This window comes from Paramisgurnus dabryanus, chromosome 9 (genome assembly GCF_030506205.2).
Source record: "Paramisgurnus dabryanus chromosome 9, PD_genome_1.1, whole genome shotgun sequence".
NCBI lineage: Eukaryota > Metazoa > Chordata > Actinopteri > Cypriniformes > Cobitidae > Paramisgurnus > Paramisgurnus dabryanus.
In genome coordinates, this window is record NC_133345.1 from 33,858,570 (window position 1) to 33,879,409 (window position 20,840).

General features: G+C 41.3%; 1 protein-coding gene and 1 long non-coding RNA gene across 2 annotated transcripts in view; one reads left to right on the forward strand and one right to left on the reverse strand.

The window, feature by feature from the left end:
- Positions 1 to 20,840, forward strand: part of LOC135739816 (uncharacterized) — a 92,859-nt gene that overhangs the window by 59,261 nt on the left and 12,758 nt on the right. The window lies entirely within an intron of this gene.
- On the reverse strand, positions 7,538 to 16,746 carry LOC135739802 (uncharacterized). Its single transcript, XM_065257856.2, has 13 exons — positions 16,591 to 16,746; positions 16,321 to 16,514; positions 16,077 to 16,202; positions 15,487 to 15,625; positions 13,267 to 13,816; positions 13,049 to 13,190; positions 11,867 to 12,010; positions 10,739 to 11,784; positions 9,325 to 9,503; positions 8,761 to 9,161; positions 8,465 to 8,561; positions 8,196 to 8,376; positions 7,538 to 8,102 (listed from the first exon to the last, which is right to left on the reverse strand). Exons 1-13 carry the CDS (start codon positions 16,699 to 16,701, stop codon positions 7,954 to 7,956), a joined length of 3,459 nt encoding a protein of 1,152 aa, XP_065113928.1. The 5' UTR covers positions 16,702 to 16,746; the 3' UTR covers positions 7,538 to 7,953.

Sequence of the window (20,840 nt, forward strand, 5' to 3'; positions counted from 1 at the left end):
ATCCACCCTAGTGGAACTTCTGCTTTTCCATTTAGAGTGGTCTGCAAATCCAAGGTTGAGGTCAGGGGGTGTCTGTGACAAGCTTCTCCATAGCGACTCGTGGATGAGGGTGTAACTTGCCCCATTGTCTACAATGGCCTTTCCTTTCCATGGGCCAATGCTAACAAGTACCATTAAATGTTGTGGCATGCAGAAAGAATTTCCGGGAAGTTTTTCTCTTGGTGTAAGGGGAGTAGTGTGCTGATCTGTGGTTGAGTTCTTTGTAGATACCGAAGACACTGTATTATGGGAAGGTGGACCTGTCACGGTAGGAAATCCACTGTTTCCTCCGTGTCATGTTTGTGTGTGTGTGTTTGTTACTCACAGCTCTGCCATGTGCTCGTTAGGCTGATGCCGCTCACCTGTGTGTTGATTGCCTCGCTCCAGCTGCTCATCATTACATCTCCTCCATAAATACTCACATGACTCTCTGTTCCCTGCCAGATGATCACTTTCTGTTTGGTCCACCAACGCCGCACTCAATAATCATCTACCACCGTAGTCCTCGTCACCATTGCCAACAACACCGGACATTTCCTGCTTGTGTCTTTTCTCTCTCTGTGTTTATAAATAAACATTGTGTTTTCACCTGCAATTGCTTCCGCTCAGTTCGTGTCATTACAGAATCATCTGGCCATACATGGAAGCAGCAGGAGACCAACCCACGGCCACGCTGGAGGAATTTCTCCAGCGAACTCTGGCTCGTATGGATCTTCAGGACCAGTCGATCAACGAAATGCGAAAGGCCGTCCATGCAATGGTGACGAAGGTGTCCGAGCTCTCTCAGCGTTCATCTCATCCTTCGCCTCCCACTGCGCCACCCACACCGCCCGCACCATCTTCTCCTCCAGGGGGTGGTTTTCATCCGGAGCCCCGATTACTGATCCCTGAGAAATACTCCGGTGAGCCAAATTTTTGCCGTACATTTCTGTCTCACTGTTCTCTGCACTTCGCTCAACAGCCCCGATCGTTTTTCCTTGAGGAAACCAAGGTGGCGTTTACTCTCTCCCTACTGAAGGGCAAGGCTGCCCTCTGGGGGACGGCGGTGTGGGAGAACAACGACGCCTGCTGTTCTTCGTTCACCCTCTTATCTGAGGAAATGAAGAGGGTGTTCGATCGCTCCGTCGCCGGGAGAGAAGCTGCTCGCCTCCTTACCGAGCTCAGACAGGAGAACCGAACGGTATCCGACTACGCTATCGAGTTCCGGACCCTGGCGGTGGAGTGTAAGTGGAACGAGGAGGCGCAGTGGGATCATTTCCTGCATGGGCTTGCGGATCGCATCCAGCGGGAGATCGTCACTTCTGAACTACCCACATCTCTCAACGGGCTGGTGGATCTGGCTATCCGGGTCGATGCTAGACTGACCGTAGCGGACCGTGGTAAGAGATCTACCAGCATACAGCGCCGACCTGAGCCGTCCAGCCCTCCCAGCGAGACACCCAGCAACGTTCTCCCCGATCCTGAGCCCATGCAGGTGGGTAGAGCTCGGCTTTCCCGGGAGGAGAGGAACCGGCGGAGATCCCTTGGTCTTTGCATGTACTGTGGCGTGACGGGTCATAACTGCCAGAGATGTCCGGTAAAAGACCAAGCCCGATAGTAAGACAGAGGCTACTATCGGGCGGGATCTCTGCACGCAAGACCTCGACGACATCTACTCTCCTTCCGGTGAAACTACGGTGGTCCACCAAGTCACACACCGACCACGCACTACTGGACTCCGGGGCAGAGGGGAATTTCATTGACTCTTCACTTGCACGTAAACTACAAATCCCCGTCATCCCACTCACTCACCAGATTGCACCCTTCGCTCTCAATGGACATGAATTACCCACCATCAGTCACACCACTGCCCCCATCACTCTTATCACCTCAGGCAACCATACCGAGAAGATCTCCTTTTTTGTTACAGACATCTCACTCTCTCCCATCGTCCTTGGTCATCCCTGGCTCCATACCCATAACCCTAAGGTCGACTGGAGACTGGGCTCAGTCACCAGCTGGAGCGAGGAGTGTCATAAGTCTTGTCTTGTCTCTGCGTGTCTTACTGTTTCTGAGTCTGTGTTTCAGGGGGAAGCAGTGGATTTGGCTAACGTGCCCGCGGAGTACCACGACCTGAAGGAGGTGTTCAGTAAGTCTCGGGCTGATTCTCTCCCTCCTCATCGTCCCTATGACTGTGCCATAGATTTATTGCCAGGTACGTTTCCGCCTAAAGGCAAGTTATACTCTCTATCCGTTCCTGAGATGGAGGCCATGGAGAAATACATTTCTGATTCTCTGGCAACGGGGTTCATTCGTCCTTCCTCTTCTCCAGCGGGGGCGGGGTTCTTTTTTGTGGGGAAGAAGGACGGATCCTTGCGACCTTGTATTGATTACCGAGGGCTGAATAACATAACGGTAAAGAATACTTATCCTTTGCCGTTGATGTCTTCAGCCTTCGAGAGGTTGCAGGGAGCGTCTCTCTTCACTAAATTGGACTTACGTAACGCATATCATTTGGTTCGCATCAGGAAGGGGGATGAATGGAAGACTGCTTTTAACACCCCTCGTGGCCATTTTGAGTACTGCGTGATGCCTTTCGGTCTCACGAACTCGCCAGCAGTCTTCCAAGCACTCGTTAATGACGTGTTGCGAGACATGGTAGATCAGTTTATTTATGTTTACCTGGATGACATACTGATTTTTTCTTCGTCTCTCCAGGAACATTTGCAACACGTACGACGAGTGCTTCTGCGGTTGCTAGAGAATGGGCTTTTTGTCAAGGCGGAAAAATGCGTTTTTCATGCACAGTCTGTTTCTTTTCTAGGACACATCATTTCGACTGAGGGTGTTCGCATGGATCCTGAGAAGGTTAAGGCTGTGGTTGATTGGCCATCCCCAGAGTCTCGCAAGGCCCTGCAGAGATTTCTGGGGTTCGCCAATTTTTACCGGCGTTTCATTCGCAATTTCAGCCAACTAGCCGCACCTCTGACCGCCTTGACCTCCCCTAGTTTGACGTTCAGGTGGTCAGACGCAGCCGAGGCTGCGTTTGCCAAACTGAAAAGCTGCTTTGTTTCAGCTCCCATTCTCGTCTCACCTGATCGCACACGTCAATTCATAGTGGAGGTCGATGCGTCAGAGGTGGGGGTAGGAGCAGTGCTTTCCCAGCGCGCATCCTCAGACGGAAAGGTTCATCCTTGCGCGTATTTTTCTCATCGCTTATCTCCTGCGGAAGTTAATTATGACATTGGCAATCGAGAGTTGTTGGCAGTCAAGTTAGCACTGGAAGAATGGCGTCACTGGCTTGAAGGGTCAGGGGTACCCTTTATTGTATGGACGGACCATAAGAATCTCGAATACATTAGAACCGCCAAAAGACTTAACTCCAGGCAGGCTCGGTGGGCTTTGTTTTTCGGCCGTTTCGATTTTACTCTTTCTTACCGACCGGGTTCCAAGAACATCAAACCCGATGCTTTATCCCGCCTTTTTGAGCGTTCCGATCGTACTGCCACTCCCGAGCGGATTTTACCGGAGACCATCATTATCTCCGCGCTCAGATGGGAGGTCGAATCGAAGGTGTTGACAGCCTTAGAAGGGGTAACGCCCCCGGCCCGTTGCCCACCGAACCGCTTATTTGTGCCGGAAGAGTTACGGTCAGACGTCCTTCAGTGGGGTCATGGTTCCAGTGTTGCCTGTCATCCAGGGGTTAGTAGGACTAGATTCCTAGTTAAGCAACGATTCTGGTGGCCAGGTATGGCTCGTGACACTCACGATTTCGTCTTGGCTTGCTCGGTTTGTGCCACTGGTAAGACTTCCAATCGTCCTCCAGATGGGTTACTTTTACCGCTGTCAGTCCCTTCGAGACCCTGGTCACACATCTCGCTAGACTTTATTACCGCCCTCCCGCCCTCCCAGGGTAATACGGTGATTTTAACCGTAGTGGACCGGTTCTCGAAGGCGACTCACTTCATTCCCTTGCCCAAATTACCTTCAGCCAAGGAAACAGCGGTAACTGTTATGGACCACGTCTTCCGTATACATGGCCTCCCGACAGACGTGGTCTCTGACAGAGGTCCCCAATTCGTATCCAAATTTTGGCGTGAGTTTTGCAAATTGCTAGGAGCGACTGTTAGTCTTTCTTCAGGGTTCCATCCCCAGAGCAATGGCCAAACCGAGCGAGCCAATCAGGATGTCGAGAGGGTGTTACGATGTTTGGTGTCCAAGAATCCTTCGTCCTGGAGTCAACAACTCTCAGTTGTGGAGTACGCACACAACTCTCTGCCAGTGTCATCCACGGGCATGTCTCCTTTTAAGTGTAGTCTAGGTTACCAACCACCAAATTTTTCTAGTCTGGAATCCGAGGTTTCGGTCCCCTCCGCACACGCATTAGTCCAGAGGTGTCACCGCACCTGGACCAGAGCTCGTAGAGCTCTGCTCCAGGTGAGGTCGCGCACCAAGGCTAAGGCCGATCGCCACCGGTCGAAGCCTCCCCGTTACGTTGTCGGTCAAAGAGTGTGGCTTTCTACCCAGAACATTCCGATGCGTTCCGTCTCGAATAAACTTGCTCCCAAATTTATTGGCCCGTTTTCTGTTACCAAAATCATTAATCCGGTAACAGTGCGTCTGAGCCTTCCTCCGGCGTACAGGAGGGTTCACCCAGTGTTCCACGTCTCCAAAATTAAACCGGTGATTTTTTCCCGTCTTAATCCGCCTGCCCCGGTTCCCCCCCCGCCTCGTCTCGTTAATGGGGAACCGACTTATTCGGTTAATCGTATTCTGGACTCCAGACGGAGGGGACGCGGATTTCAGTACTTGGTGGATTGGGAAGGTTACTGTCCGGAGGAGAGAAGGTGGGTTCCTGCTCGGGACATACTGGATCACCGCCTTATCGATGTTTACAATCAACAGGTAAAGCAGGCTGGGAACGTCAAGGGGCGTTCCTAGGGGAGGGGGTACTGTCACGGTAGGAAATCCACTGTTTCCTCCGTGTCATGTTTGTGTGTGTGTGTTTGTTACTCACAGCTCTGCCATGTGCTCGTTAGGCTGATGCCGCTCACCTGTGTGTTGATTGCCTCGCTCCAGCTGCTCATCATTACATCTCCTCCATAAATACTCACATGACTCTCTGTTCCCTGCCAGATGATCACTTTCTGTTTGGTCCTCGTGTTGTGTGGTTCTTCGTCTCTGTCTTGGATTACGAGTCGCATTGTGGATTGTTTATTGTCGTCGTCGTCTCCGTGTGGATGTTCCGTGCACAGTCTGGATTTACCACTGCTCACCACTCCACCAACGCCGCACTCAATCATCATCTACCACCGTAGTCCTCGTCACCATTGCCAACAACACCGGACATTTCCTGCTTGTGTCTTTTCTCTCTCTGTGTTTATAAATAAACATTGTGTTTTCACCTGCAATTGCTTCCGCTCAGTTCGTGTCATTACAGGACCTGGCTTGTGTGGATGATAATTTTGTCTGTTCGAGTATGGCTGATGACTTGCAGATTGTGAAGGTTGGCTCGAGGAGACATAATGTGGACATCTGCCTGGGGCATGCATCTCTTTGAAGCGCCAACATTGTAAAATAGGTGGGGTGGATGCTGTTTCTTTAACTGACATGGTAGTGGTTTTGGGCATGGTTCCGTAATCACATTGTGTTTGTTGTTCATGGTCTCTTTCTAGCTGGTGGTCAAGACGTACAAGTTCTTTAACTGTGCTAACATGTCCATGAAGATGACTAGCAAGGTAGGGTTATATGTTCTTAAGTATCGTCTTCACTATGGCCTTTTCCTCCAGGTCAGATTTCCATCACTTGCAAAGTGTTCGATAACTAAAAGCAAAGTCCCCAATCAACTCTTTATCTCCTTGGGTTCCTTTTCGAACACATTCAGCCAGTTCATCTTCATAATCTTCTGTAAGGAAAGCAGAGAGGAAAGCAGATTGGAATTCCATCCAGCTGGTAACCGTGGTTCTTGCTACTTCCCACCAGTCACGAGCAGTGCTTGACAAAATGGTTCTGAAGGTGGCTAAGATGTCATCATCTGTAAGTGAATGCAAAGCAAGAAAGTCTTGACATCGTGTGATGTATAATAAAGGATCTTGATCATTGCTAGGTCTTCCAATAGTGGGGAATGTAACTTTGATGTGATCACTTTGTACAACTGCAGCAGGTATGGGAACTGGAGTAGGGATGGAAACTGGAGTGGTGACAAGAGAAGATGTGTTAGAGGAAGAAACACTTTTCACTTTCAGGTCAGCAATGGTTTTCTCCTGAATGTCGAATTTTGCCTCCATTATGCACTAGTTTATCTGTTTCTAACCAGAAATGTTTTAGAACTAGTAATCTGTTTCGAAACACTAAATTAGATAAATTAGTTCAACCGTCTCAGGGCATCGAACCTCACACACCTCACACCACAAGCCAACCTTTGTTTGCATTAGTGCAGTTTTTCCATGAATCTGCTAAACATGACACAATGTTGTTACACACAATAGCGAGAGGCTACAGAATTTTGATTCTCGTCCTTTAAGATTCAGAGGGATATTATCCACCAAACTGGACCCCGCACAAGCTTTGGTGTTAGATTAATGTTATCACTGCTAGAGAAAGGGGCAATACAGTATGTTCCCCCTCCAAGAGAGTCAGTCAGGGTACAGTCGGTACTTTATATTTTTCAAGAAGAATGGTGGGCTGAGGTTCATTTTAAAACTCAGACATCTTAACTGTTTTCTGAGGAGAATAAGCTTCAGAATGCTGACCGCAATTATTATTGTGACCTGTACCATATTTTAGGACTGGTTTGTCACAATAGTTTTACAGTAAGGACATTTACTTCCACATTTCTACCTTTATCTCAGTATCTCAAATTTGCTTTTGGTAAAGGGTGCCAGTATTGAGTACTTCCATGCGGCTTAGTGCTCTGCCCACGTACCTTTACAAAATGTATGGATACAGCCCTTGCTCCACGGTAATCTTGGATGCTGCAAATCATTTTGACAGATACAGTTTAATATTAAACATAAAATAAATATGTCTTTTAATAACAAAAATGATATTATATTTACAAATGCAGCATTCATTAAATGTTTAGTTGATTTAGCTTGAAATAATTTGTTATATTAATTGCTCTGTCCAGTTCTTATCAGTTCTTATTCTGAGAAAGGCTTAAATAATCAAAAATTCAGGCACAAAGGATTATGAATATTCCTTACAACATGTACTGATAATTCTAAATTCATTTTACTTGAATGTTTTAGTTTAATGAATTGTATATGCTTAAAAGTTTAATGAACTGAGAAGTATATGTCCAAAACTAAGATATTAATAAACAAACTAATAGAAGTTTCAAAAGTTCAAGCTCTCGTCATTGAGATTGACAGTTTAACCTATTAATTTGATTATTTTCTTCTGAGTAAGTTAAGTTTTCCAACCCAAGCTCATGTTAAACTGCACCTGTTCTGTTTATAATTTGCTTAGCTCCTTCTGCAATAAATAATGACCAAAAATGTACTTTTCAGAATTTTTTTATTTATAAACCAGTAAACCACAAATGAAATTTAAGTCTTGTCTGATACAAAAAGAGAGGTTAGAATTACATAAAACAAAAATTTAACTTCAACTGGGAATATATGGAAATTGCAAATTTATTTTTATAGCACATTTAAAACAACACAAGTCGACCACTGTGGTTTAAAATTCCATACAAAGGATAAAAGTCTAGCAGCAGAGTTTGCAAATGACAAATAGATGTCTGGCACATTGCTTTATATAATGCATTACAATAGTTTAGTCTCAATGATATCAAATCATGGACGGCATTTGTACATAAAAGAAACTTGACTTCACAACCGAATCTATCGGTTGTAGAAAATGATACATTTTCTTTGTAATATTTTTGCAAATTTTAAAAAAATGACTTTATTAAGAAGACACAGATCATGCTCATATCTCGTGTGATGGCACAGGTTGGTATCTGACCCTTGACATCCTTAATCTATAGACAAGCACTCCGCACACCATGGCAACTGTTGCAATAAGACAGCCAGCGATGACTAGTAGGTTCAGATTCACCCCTTGGCTTACAGTGACCTCTGAAATGAAGTAAAGGCATGGAGATGTTAGTTGATCATATGAGCATCTACTACACAAGCAGCATGAACAACAGAAGCAAAACGACGTCTTACGTGATGCACGTCTCAGTCGCAGGGGTCCCTGGGAGATGAAGTGACTGGTGGTCTGGATTGGTGCCTCTCTTTTGTGATGATGGTGGGATGGTGGAGATACTGTGTTTTTTGTGCAGCCCTGAGAACAGCGGGTGAGAGGGTTGTTGGCCTCACATATGATGATTGAGCAGCTGATGAACACCTTTAGAGGAATGACAGAAAAGAAAAGCATTATAGTTTATTACTTTATTTGTTTTATTTTATTATTGTAGAATATTTGCCACCCTTACCTGGTCGTGGAGCCCAATGAATTTGAAGGCCTCTAGACCGAACTCGATGTATGGTTTGTGATTTGAGAAAATCTGAACAGTTTCATCCACAATGCATCTGATATTAGAAAACACATTTGAATTAGTAATGGGTGGGGGACTGAGATTTCGGAGGCTAGAGATAGAAACTGACCCTTTTACCATTACTTATGTTAGTAGAGAGCTGCAAATGTGATTATTGTAATGACAGCAGTCATAAAAGAAACAATAAGCAACAATAGGATTGAACTGAATGGTTTAATGTAGCAGAATTGTACCCGTTTGTGATGATGGGGTAAGAGATTGGGTAGTTGGGATTATCGTAGGGTGTAGCCACACAGGACTCGAGGAAGATCTCAGTGTTTCGGACTGGAGTGATGGGCTCAATCTGCATGTAGATCATCTCACCCAAATCATACTCCAGTGGGTAAGAGTTTGGATCAATTTCATTGTAGAAGTTTGCAGATTGATAAAATTCGAACTCATAGCTGAATGAGCCGAAGCCAATCTCAGTGAAGTTGATGCCTGGTCTGCGTGTATCAAACTCCATTGTAAGGTTGCTTCTTTTCCGATACTTGCACAGGAACTCAATTTCTAGTTCATGCTTTCTGGTAATAATGTCTCTGGGGTCATCATACGAAAATATTTTATTCTTGAAGATAAGGTTATCATTGGTCTCCTTTAAACAAACAGATGTTTTCACATAGTTAGGCTACTATCAGGTCCTATGATATAATCAGTAGGCTTTAGTAGTTTTATTCTCAAACTTTATTTGTCATGATACAGTTTTAACTTTAAAACAAAATGAGTTTAGTGCTAAATGAACAGCTGGGGCATCTTACCTCAATTTCAGTCCCACAACCATTTAAAGGTATGCTGATAAACACATGGGTCTTATTGGAGTTAAGCCGGCAAAATGGATTTAACAGCCTCAAGTGTTTGTTATTGATGTTTTTGATTGTAGACTTCTCAACTGACACTGACATTGAGTTTTGTAAGCAGGTTACATGTGCCTTGGGCCCTAGAAGTCAAAATAATAATCATGGATTTCTATCAAAGCAGAATCTTTCTGTGGTAACACATCAGCATTTATTAACGCTTTTAAAACAAACTGTAGAAGGAATCAGGACATGCATGTTAACATCATAAAGATGTAATGTGGGTTGTTTAGTGGCATCTAGCAGTGATGTTACGAATTGCAACCAATCTCAATATCGAAATAGATCGTCATCGTCTGAGACAACGTAGTGAAAAAAAGTGCACAGTTTGTCGGTTTAGGGCCAGTGTCTCTGCAGAGTTTTGCTCCAACCCTAATCAAACCTGATCCAGCCTATCAAGGTCTTACTGGGCAGACTAAAAACTTTCAGGAATGTGTATTGAGGGAAGTTTCAGCTAAACTCTTTAGGACACCGGCTCTCCAGGACCGAGTTTGACACCCCTGATTTAGGGCTACTGTAGAAACATGATGGCGACTTTCATGTAAGGAGACAAGATTATATTTCTGTCAATAGATCCTTCTAAACGTTACACAATGCACTTTTAAAATATAAAATTCCACCTTGTTTAATTATCTTGTCATTTATCTTAAAAAAAATTCAAGCCCAGATTAACACAATGTAGTGCCCTAGAGTGCCCCTCCCTAAATATTTTAATATTCACATTTTCACCCAAAAAAACTCTATCACTGAGAAATACTCTGCCAAAAAACGGACTTAACTGTCAATGCATTTGTTTTACATAATGCACAATTAATCAAACTTTTAGAATAGGAAGTTAGGACCCAAAGAATCATACAGACTAATACTAGGCATAAGATACCCGAAAAGACTCAATTAACTACAAAAGGTACAACATAGCACTAAAATTTAGATGTCTTTTAAATTAGCTATACAGATTCACTATACGGGTGCCCTGTACCAAACCCAAATGCATAACACCCCCCTGGGCAGTTACCTACACCCATGCCTAAATCTGCCACCATCGTGGGTTTGCGATTTACTCGTCTTTCAACATGAAATAACAACTAGGAAAAATTCCAAATTTACAGGACGTAAATGCGTGATTTGATTGCTTGTAAACAGTGCTTGCACTGTCTCAAAAAAACACAAAATGCAACACATTTGGTAACAGTCTGGAGCCCTTGTTGCTGGTGCCCCAGGTCACTCGTCCTATCTTGTCTATGGATAATCTGACCCTGGTGTAAGTAGAAGATGCAATTTAAGAATCATTTTTATATATTTAAAAACTTTGTAATACCTTGTAAAGTTGGTAAAACTGTGGTTGTAGTTGGTGCGACTGTGGTTGTTGTCGGTGTGACTGTGGTTGTAGTTGGTGCAACTGTGGTTGTAGTCGGTGCAACTGTGGTTGTAGTCGGTGCAACTGTGGTTGTAGTCGGTGCAACTGTGGTGGTAGTCGGTGCAACTGTGGTTGTAGTCGGTGCAACTGTGGTTGTAGTCGGTGCAACTGTGGTTGTAGTCGGTGCAACTGTGGTGGTAGTCGGTGCAACTGTGGTTGTAGTCGGTGCAACTGTGGTTGTAGTCGGTGCAACTGTGGTTGTAGTCGGTGCAACTGTGGTTGTAGTCGGTGCAACTGTGGTGGTAGTCGGTGCAACTGTGGTTGTAGTCGGTGCAACTGTGGTTGTAGTCGGTGCAACTGTGGTGGTAGTCGGTGCAACTGTGGTGGTAGTCGGTGCAACTGTGGTGGTAGTCGGTGCAACTGTGGTGGTAGTCGGTGCAACTGTGGTTGTAGTCTGTGGAACTGTGGTTGTAGTCGGTGCAACTGTGGTTGTCATCGGTGCAGCTGTGGTTGTAGTCGGTGCAACTGTGGTTGTAGTCGGTGCAACTGTGGTGGTAGTTGGTGCAACTGTGGTGGTAGTCGGTGCAACTGTGGTTGTAGTCGGTGGAACTGTGGTTGTGGTCGGTGCGACTGTGGTTGTAGTCGGTGCAACTGTGGTTGTCATCGGTGCAGCTGTGGTTGTAGTCGGTGCAACTGTGGTTGTAGTCGGTGCAACTGTGGTGGTAGTCGGTGCAACTGTGGTGGTAGTCGGTGCAACTGTGGTTGTAGTCGGTGGAACTGTGGTTGTGGTCGGTGCGACTATGGTTGTAGTCGGTGCGACTGTGGTTGTGGTCGGTGCGACTGTGGTTGTGGTCGGTGCGACTGTGGTTGTGGTCGGTGCGACTGTGGTTGTGGTCGGTGCGACTGTGGTTGTGGTCGGTGCGACTGTGGTTGTAGTCGGTGCAACTGTGGTGTAGCCTTCCACCTTTACAAGGACACACCTCATTTCAGACTGGTAAATGTTTGACCTTTAAATGAACAGATTTCAGTTTAGAGTCATGCTATATGAAGCCTGTAATAAGAGTTTACTGAGATTTTACTGACACATACCCATATTGTCCCTCTGCAATGAAGCAAAATGGAAAGTGTTGGCCATAGTTCTCTGAAGTTGGTGTCCAGTTAATCACATACTCCCCAGCGGATGCTTTCTGTTTTGTGCTGTACAATGGTCCACTTATGATGACATCAGTGATGCTGAATGACCAAAAACAAACACCATTAGTAAAACAACTCATACCAACATTTTTTCAACATTATTTAAAAAATCCCCATAGCTTGAACTGCTGCAGGAGCTGCTAGCTTGAATGTACCCAGACCTCATTAATTTCAATTATCGAGGGGTGAGAACCAAAGTTGCGTAAGTGACATTTTGGGTGAAATTGGGATAAGTTTTATCGGTTGCATGCGTGTCTGCACGGAACTAAACTTCCAGTTTCCATTTGTTTAATGGTCTGACTAGTGGCTAAACTGAACTCTGGAACAAATACCTTGTTGAAAATAACAAATGTTTTAGTTTCCTAAAGATGAGGGGGACAGCGATTATGGATCACCACTATGTGAAGGGAGGTTTGGCAGCCGATCTGTAGTTAACATTGTAAACATTATATAGTACACATTTTACAAAGTAGCATTAGCTCAGTGTAGTTTTTGATACTTGTTATTTATTTTACTTGTTATCAGAAATAAACTACTCGAAAATGACTCTGAGTTTATTGATTCTTTGTGGAAGTTTAATGGAAGTTATGTTTGTTCCACGAAAGTCGTTAGTTGATGTTGTTACTGCCGAAACCTTATATATTAACTGAAAGCTCTTGATGACCTCTTTCTTCCGCCAAAAGGACACAAGTGAATTCCTTATCAATTTGGAGTTATCAAAGATTGAAATGAGTATACAATGTCAGATTAAACCATCCTTTTTGTTCTGTCCCTCTTGCATGTAAAGTTGGTGAAATGTCACTTACACCCCTCTTGTTCTCACCCCACGTTATGTTAAATGTTAATTTTAAGAAATTGAAATGACAGTCTATTACTTTGCTAACCATATAGTAAATTTGATCATCCAGTATATACTGTAGCTACTCATGTCTGCATTTTTTGTACAATGATATTCTGTCATCCTGAATCAGATTGTAATGTTTCTTGTACTGAATCTTCTAAATCTCTATTTGGTTATTTTTTCCAGTTAAATACAGAATTATACTTGGAATAAAACAGCAATGTTTTCCTGAATACCTTGAAATAAATGCAAAAGGCTTTATTATGAATTCAAGCTCCTCATACACATGGGCTTGCAGGTGCTCTCCATGTTGAGGTGTTGGGTGGAGGAACTGTGGTATATATGCACCCTCAGTGCAAGATGGAGCTGAACCGTCAACTGAAATAGCAACATGTGTGTAAGCAGAAGATGCAGTTTAAAAATCATTTTTATAGCATTCAAAACTTTGTAATACCTTGGAGAGAAAATTGAAGAGGAATTTTGCTAAGTGATAAAGTTGGATCTGTGGTTGTCAGTGCAACTGTGGTTGTCGGTGCAACTGTGGTTGTAGTCGGTGGAATTGTGGTTGTAGTTGGTTCAACTGTGGTTGTAGTCGGTGCAACTGTGGTTGTAGTCGTTGGAACTGTGGTTGTGGTCGGTCCAACTGTGGTTGTAGTCGGTCCAACTGTGGTTGTAGTCGGTGCAACTGTGGTTGTAGTCGGTGCAACTGTGGTTGTAGTCGGTGCAGCTGTGGTTGTAGTCGGTGCAACTGTGGTTGTAGTCGGTGCAGCTGTGGTTGTAGTCGGTGCAACTGTGGTTGTAGTCGGTGCAACTGTGGTTGTATAAATAAAATTGACACTTCGAACCATGCGTCGGGGTCTGATGAAACTGGCTGGATCTCTAGTCACTGAAGGTTGGTCAGTGTAGTACAGAGTGATCGTATTCATGGGGAAATCCTCCAGTACCAATTCAAACGAATAAACTCCTGTGAGCCATGTGTAGTCATACGACAATGAGCATTCATTCTAGCAAACAAGAAACAGTCTGAAATTCAGTATCTTTAAAGCAACAGCATTAGCATCTTAAACAAAACAGTTTTAAATAAATGACATAGTAAAATACTATTTAAAGACTTTACTGCGTGTTTGGATGATAAACATTATACACACACATAAAGAAGATTTTCAGTTATGTCTGGACAATGTGAAAGAGTAAAGAAGCTTTCATCTTTAACGTTACTTCAGAAGAAAATGGAAGACCGACAGGTGGAGGATAATATTCCTGAAGTCATTTTCCCTCATTTATATTTGCTATCATGTAATATGCTTATGCTTGCGCCGTTCAGCCTAAATATGCGCCTCATCAGATTGCAGGCTATGGATTAAGACACTTTTCCATTGTTTACAAACTGGCGTAATAGCATTTATTTCTCTACATACCGTGCAGTTTAAACACAGTAATTCACTATCATGTATCCTTCATGGCAACTTTCAGTAAGGCTGCACTGCTGGATATTTTAAGTGTGTGCTGTAATATGATTCCATACATTGCACTTTTGTTACATGCAATGCCACGTGCGAGGAGACGCGAGTACTTGCGCACGTGGACACGATGCCATATGCGATGTGTTTTTAAACAGTTTATACTTGCTTACAGAAACACACCCATAAACATTGTTAAAAACAGAAGCTAGACAATCAGTCGATGGGCATAGTCATATGAAAACAGCTTTTTATACAACTAAACTTGTTCTGAATGTAGTTTATGCACATGATAGTTTTTTCTGAATTTAGTGTTATCAGTGATATTAACCCATCAGTTATGTATGTAAGCTTATGTAGTAGTTTTGTGGACAACTCTCTATAACTCTCTTACAGGTCTGCATCACTCTCATCAGTACAAAACTATGAAGTGGAAAGATATATTCAGACTTTTTGGACCTAAACGTATATGCTAACATTAGCAACATGAAGTTTATACAGCTCATAGCAAAGCTCTGTTGTGTATTAGTTTCTTAGCATTACTTGGATAAAGACTTTGAAAATTATGTTCACTTGTATCATCGAAACTGACACAAAGTTGTCTGCTAAAATGTTTGTGTACAAAATTTACATTTGATCCTTATTATTTAGATTTTATTGTACACTATTTTGTTATTAAACATTTTTTTTCTTCAAATTCATTTCCTCAAAAAACATTGAATCACATCAATATTCATGACCATTTACCCTCCCTTGCATATTGCTTTTACACAAGAAAAAGTGTCAATATATATATATATATAAATCAATATATTGTTTTATGTGAATAAGTAAAATGGTTTTTACAATATCCAGTACTGTTTTGTTTGTGAAAAAAATGTTTTGTATGTGTTCCTTGGTCTTATTTCAGCTACTTTAAATGTTTTTATTTTTACTAACCATGCATAAACATAATTTACTTAAAGATACAAACATGTACACACACGTTACTCACATATCATTGTAGCACAGTTTGTGCTGAATACAGTGTTATGTGATATTAGCCATTATTATGTTTAAAGCAACTGAAAAAAGACCAAATGTAAGAGCATGCCAGAACCTCTGCCAATGTCCCAAAATGGCCGACCCCAGAGGGTTAAATAAATTACATACATAAAATACAAAAACACTCTTTTTATGCTCCAGTCAGAGAAAATGCAAGATTTTACTCTCACCTGATCCAAAGTAAAACCACCATGTTGGTTGCAAGTCCCACATTCATTATTGTATCCGAGTCCATATCTACATCTGACGTGGTCACCATCAGGATCAAAGGCTAAAAGATTGAACCTCCTTGGACAGTTCTGAGGAACTCTAGAAAGAAACCCCCCAAAATTGCAATTTATTATGAGTGCATTTACATGCACAGTCTTATGTCGGTTATGCTAAATAAACGTATAATGTGTGGGGTCATAACGGCACAGGGGGTTTTTTGCTCATTACCCCGATTTCGCATGTAATGTTACATGTAAACACTTTAACCGCGTTCTTGAAGTTTTGATCATGTGATTGATTATGTGATTTCCCCACTATATGGCATCACTGCTTGTGAGAAACCTGACAAATTTCCAAATTGCATGTAAATGCATTTTTCTGTATTGATTTTCATGTAAACGCATGAAAAAAAAACGTTTCTATAATAAGCAGATTTTTGATAGTTATCCACTTATTCTGTGCATGTAAACAGACTTATTGTTATAATAATTATAGAGTGCATCTTATAATTAAACATTTAATACATAATTAAAAAGAATAAAGATTTTACCTAAGAAACGGTAATGTGGTAGTGATTGGGGATCTGTTGGGCTCTGAGGTGTCTGATCTCACTCCAAGGTCAATATGTGTGAAAAGACTCCAGGCTCCACCTGTTGTCCAGCAGCAATCCTGGTTTCTTTTGAGCCATGCAGAGATATATAACATCAATTTACATTTGAAACCTCCTTTATAATGTTTCAGAAACTGGTTCTGTTTTAAATATTTGCACTTATTGTTACTGTAATAATACTTACATCAGCTCAAATGGGTCGTTGGTGTAAAAGGTTCTTGTTATGACTTCCTCAAACTGACACCAGTTGTCACCATTAACACTTGAATCTATTTGACCCATATCATAACTGTCATCAAAGCCACAATCTCCAGACCAGCATGCCCAGGAATTAGATGAGGAACAGTGATGGTCGGCCGTCTTGAAGCGAAGTTCCACCTGTAATAATATGTGGATTAGTAACTCTGTCTACTACTATAATTAACTTAAATAAAATCAATGGATGTGTGCTTACCTTATACGATCCGTCAAAGTTACTTCTTGAGTTAAAAGTCATTGAGCCTCCATAAAATTGTGAGGCTGTGCCCAACACCTGCAGTGTCAGGAGCAAAAAAGTCAGATACATGGTGATGAGAAGAGCTCAGATTATCTGTAACTATCAACACAGAGCTCCTCTTTTATAGCCCCTGAAGGAGGAAATGACAATTGTTTATTTCTAAGTAACGCCAAAGTTTCCAGTACAGGTAAAGAAAATTTATATTACAATAGGCACTAAAATTAGAAATGATTGGCATTAAATTATTAATAAACAATTAACCCAGGTCACAACTATTTTAGGCATCCGTCTTGCATGGGAACTTCCACGAATAAATTCTTTCTTTTATTCTTCAATAGGGTGTACGTGATAAAAACCTCACGTGTTCAGATCCAGTCAGCATTGTTTAGAAGGACTGGTCTGGTTTATGTCTTTATTTGTTAAGTCTAGAAGAAATTACGTATTTGAGGAAAACATTCCAGGATTTTTCTCAATTTAATAGACTTTATTGGTCCCAACAGTTTAAATGCAGTTTAAAATTGCAGTGTCAACGCAGCTTCAAAGAGCTTTAAATGACCCCAAACAAGTCTTAAGGGTCTTATTTAGCAAAACGATCGTCATTTTTGGCAAGAAAAATATGCACTTTTAAACCACACTTTTCATATACACAAGTCGTGTGATACGCCAGCGTGACCGTACGCATTTGAATAAGCACATCGAAAGGTCACGCGTCACATGTGAAACGCACATTTGCTGACCATTTTAAACAATAAACTGACACAAAGACATTAATTAGTATCATTCCACATACAACAACATCTGAACGCTCTTCTTACTCCACACTTGTAAACACTTTAGCGGTAGTTTCACATACGTCATGCGTGACCTTTCCACGTAAGGTCGCGCTGGCGCATCACACGGCTAGTGCAAGACGAGAAGTCGGGGTTTAAAAGTGCATATTTTTTATTTTTCTTGCCAAAAATGACAATTTTTTTCTCTAGATAAGACCTTTATGACTCATTTGGGGTCATTTAGAGCTATTTGAAGCTGCGTTGAACAAGCAATTTTAAACCGCATTGAAACTGTAAACTGTTGAGGTCCAATAAAATCTATTAAATCGAGAAAAAACGAAATTAAAGTAAAATAAAATACATGTTGATTTGACAAAATTCTGCATATATTTACAGTGCATGAAAGAAGGCTTTAACCCCCCCCAATGAATTTCTACCATTTCCAGTCGTGGTTATGAAAGCTGCTCTAAATCACCATGACTTTACCCATTCAAATGTGAGCAGATCTACAATAGTTTCAAATAAAATGAAATAAATAATAAGAATGAAGGGATGTCTTTGGTCACACAAGACCATGATTGTGATACCCCTAGCTTTCAGCTTAGTTAATTTTTTTGTAGTATATCTGCTAGTCTCCATCTTGACCAATACAAAAGGTAACAAATACTTAAAGGTTTAACAATTCTGACCTGGGGTTATATGATTGACAGGAAGGAAACATGTATTAATATGTCTTCTCATAAACATGAAACACATGTCACTGACAGGAACATCAATGATATTTTCCAGCACATACATGGTTATGTTAGTTGGAATTTATTTATTGTTGTTGCTGCATTTGACAACAAAGAAAATAACCCAGTCAGACTAGATGCACAAATCAAAATCTGACAAGAGATGATACAGATGCAGAAGTTCCCACAAATTGAATCTATATACCGTAAGAGCTTTAATCCAAACCACAAGGCTTCAAAATAAAAAGTATTTGAGAGGAAAAAAACAGCATGGCTTTGTTTAGATTTAACATTGTAACTTTGACGGAAAGAAACTTAATAATAGCTTAATAATTATGATAATAAACAAGATAAAATAAATATCTGAAAAATTGTCAACTTTAAAACACTTTTTTGCATTATAAAAAATGTAATGCTTGCATGTTTAAAACCATATTTGGGTAAATTCTTCAAATTTTTTGAATAATCTAAATGAATGGTTAGGTTTGTCCATATTTTACCCAACCATGGTTTGAAAACTAAAAATACTTGTGTAGAAATAACCCAATGTCGCAGGCAGGTTGACAGTTCTTAATGGTTGAGATGAAAAAAGATTCATTGCTAACACTAATTGGTAAATTGGTAACTTTTTCACTTAAAGTGAACTAAAGTGGAATTGTTAAGTTGAATAAAACTTTTTAGGTTGTTTACAACCCTACCCAGTCAACACTTTGATCTCTCAGTGAAGTCACCATGAGTTTACAAGATCCTCAAAATGTTGTCACAATGTGTGCGTCACAGTGAGCTAAAATTGTAACCACACAGCGCACTCACGGTGTGCTCATATATTAAGGTCACCATATGAGGTCATAAAGCACATGGTGAAAAGTACCAGATGTCGCATAGAGAACTAATATTCTAGCAATTGCTAATCAACATGTCGCAGAGACGTCAGCATTCAATTGCAAATAATATACTGACAAAAAAAAGTGAAAGAGACATGATTGTCTCTGCATTTAACTCATACTACTTGTTAAAGAGTTGGGGTCCGACTCGGGAGAAAGCTCTGTCACCCTAACAGTAAGCTTGTACTTACACAGTTATTACAAAGATGATATTGGTTTTCAGATATCAAAGATCTAGATGGAGTACACTGACAGCTTATAGAAAGATAGGTAGGAGCGAGATCATGAGATGCCTTGTTATCAAGAACAATGATCTAAAACAGGAAACCATTTCGGTGATTTTAATAGGGTGTAACAGAGTACTTCTTGGCTGACTTAATCCTTGTGGCTGCTGCGTTCTGTATTTTTTGTAGGTGCGCCAATGCTTTGGTATGAATTCCAGTATAAAGTGAATTACAATTGTCTGTCCTTGAGAAAACAATTGCATTTCTGCTTGCTTGCAAATGATTGGTGAATGATTACTGACACATACATACTTTTATGGCGTTTAGACAAATAAGAGATAAATGGCAGTTCAAGATTAACTTTGGTAAATAGGACCAAATTGATTCTATTTGTCAATTGAATCCACAATTAATTACCCAGCAAAAGTGAATAGATAGGTTTTAAGTTGAGACTTAAAGGTCTGAAGAGAGGAGGTAGCACAAAGATTATGGGGCAGCTTATTCCATAACATAGGGTTAATAATACTAAAAAACACCCTACCACCCACAATAGAGAGTTTAAACTTTGGCACGACAAGCAAGTTATCATTGCTAGAGAGTTTGGGCAGGAAAATAAGATTGCAAGGTATTGTGATGCAAGGCCATGACAGGCCTTATGAACTAAAACTTAAAGGGACACTTCACCCATTTGCATTAAGCTTTGTATAGTTAGAAACCCAGTTATGTTTTTGAATAGTCGTGCATCATTCCCTCTGTTTCCCCTGAGACAGGAGAAATATGGATTTCAGTGTTGCATTTCCTTCTTTCAATGATGTAAAAATCATCATTTTGCATCATTGAAAGAAGGAAGTTCTATATCTTTGTAGAGGGGGTGAGACTACAAACACTCATTTTCTCAGTCAAATAGGCACCAAATTCGAAATTTAGGTTACATTTCGACTACAAATATGATCCACTTCTAATAAAGATTAATGTTTCCACGGGTGAAATGCTCCTTTAATACCAGTTTCCCAGACAGGGTTCAGATTAATCTAGGACTAGGCCTTAATTATAAAAGGACATTTAAGTAATTGTTTTTTCAAACATACCTTCCAAAAAACAATACTGGTGTGCATCTTAAGACAAAACAAGGACCCTGATTTATGTTAAGATATGTAAGTGCAATGTGTTTTTAAAGGTGCAGGGTGTAACATTTATAAGGATCTCTTGATAGAAATGCAATATAATCTACATAATTATATTATCAGCGGTGTATAAAGACCTCACACAATGAACTGTTATGTGTTTATTACCTAAGAATGATAATTTTTTATCTACATACACCGTGGGTCCCCTTACACGGAAGTCGCCATTTTGTGGCGCCATGTTTTTACAGTAGCCCTAAATGGACCAACTGCGTTTTGGCATTACTGTATTTTGTCTTAAACAACAACATGTTTGTCCTGTGGCAGCTACTGTAGCTTCTCTATGCGTTTTGGTGAATGGTGGACTGAGCTGTTGGTTGCAATTCACAATCTTACTGCTATAGATGCCACTAAAATCTACGCACTGCACCTTTAAACTAAGGCAGATCAAACATGCCTTGTGTATGGGACT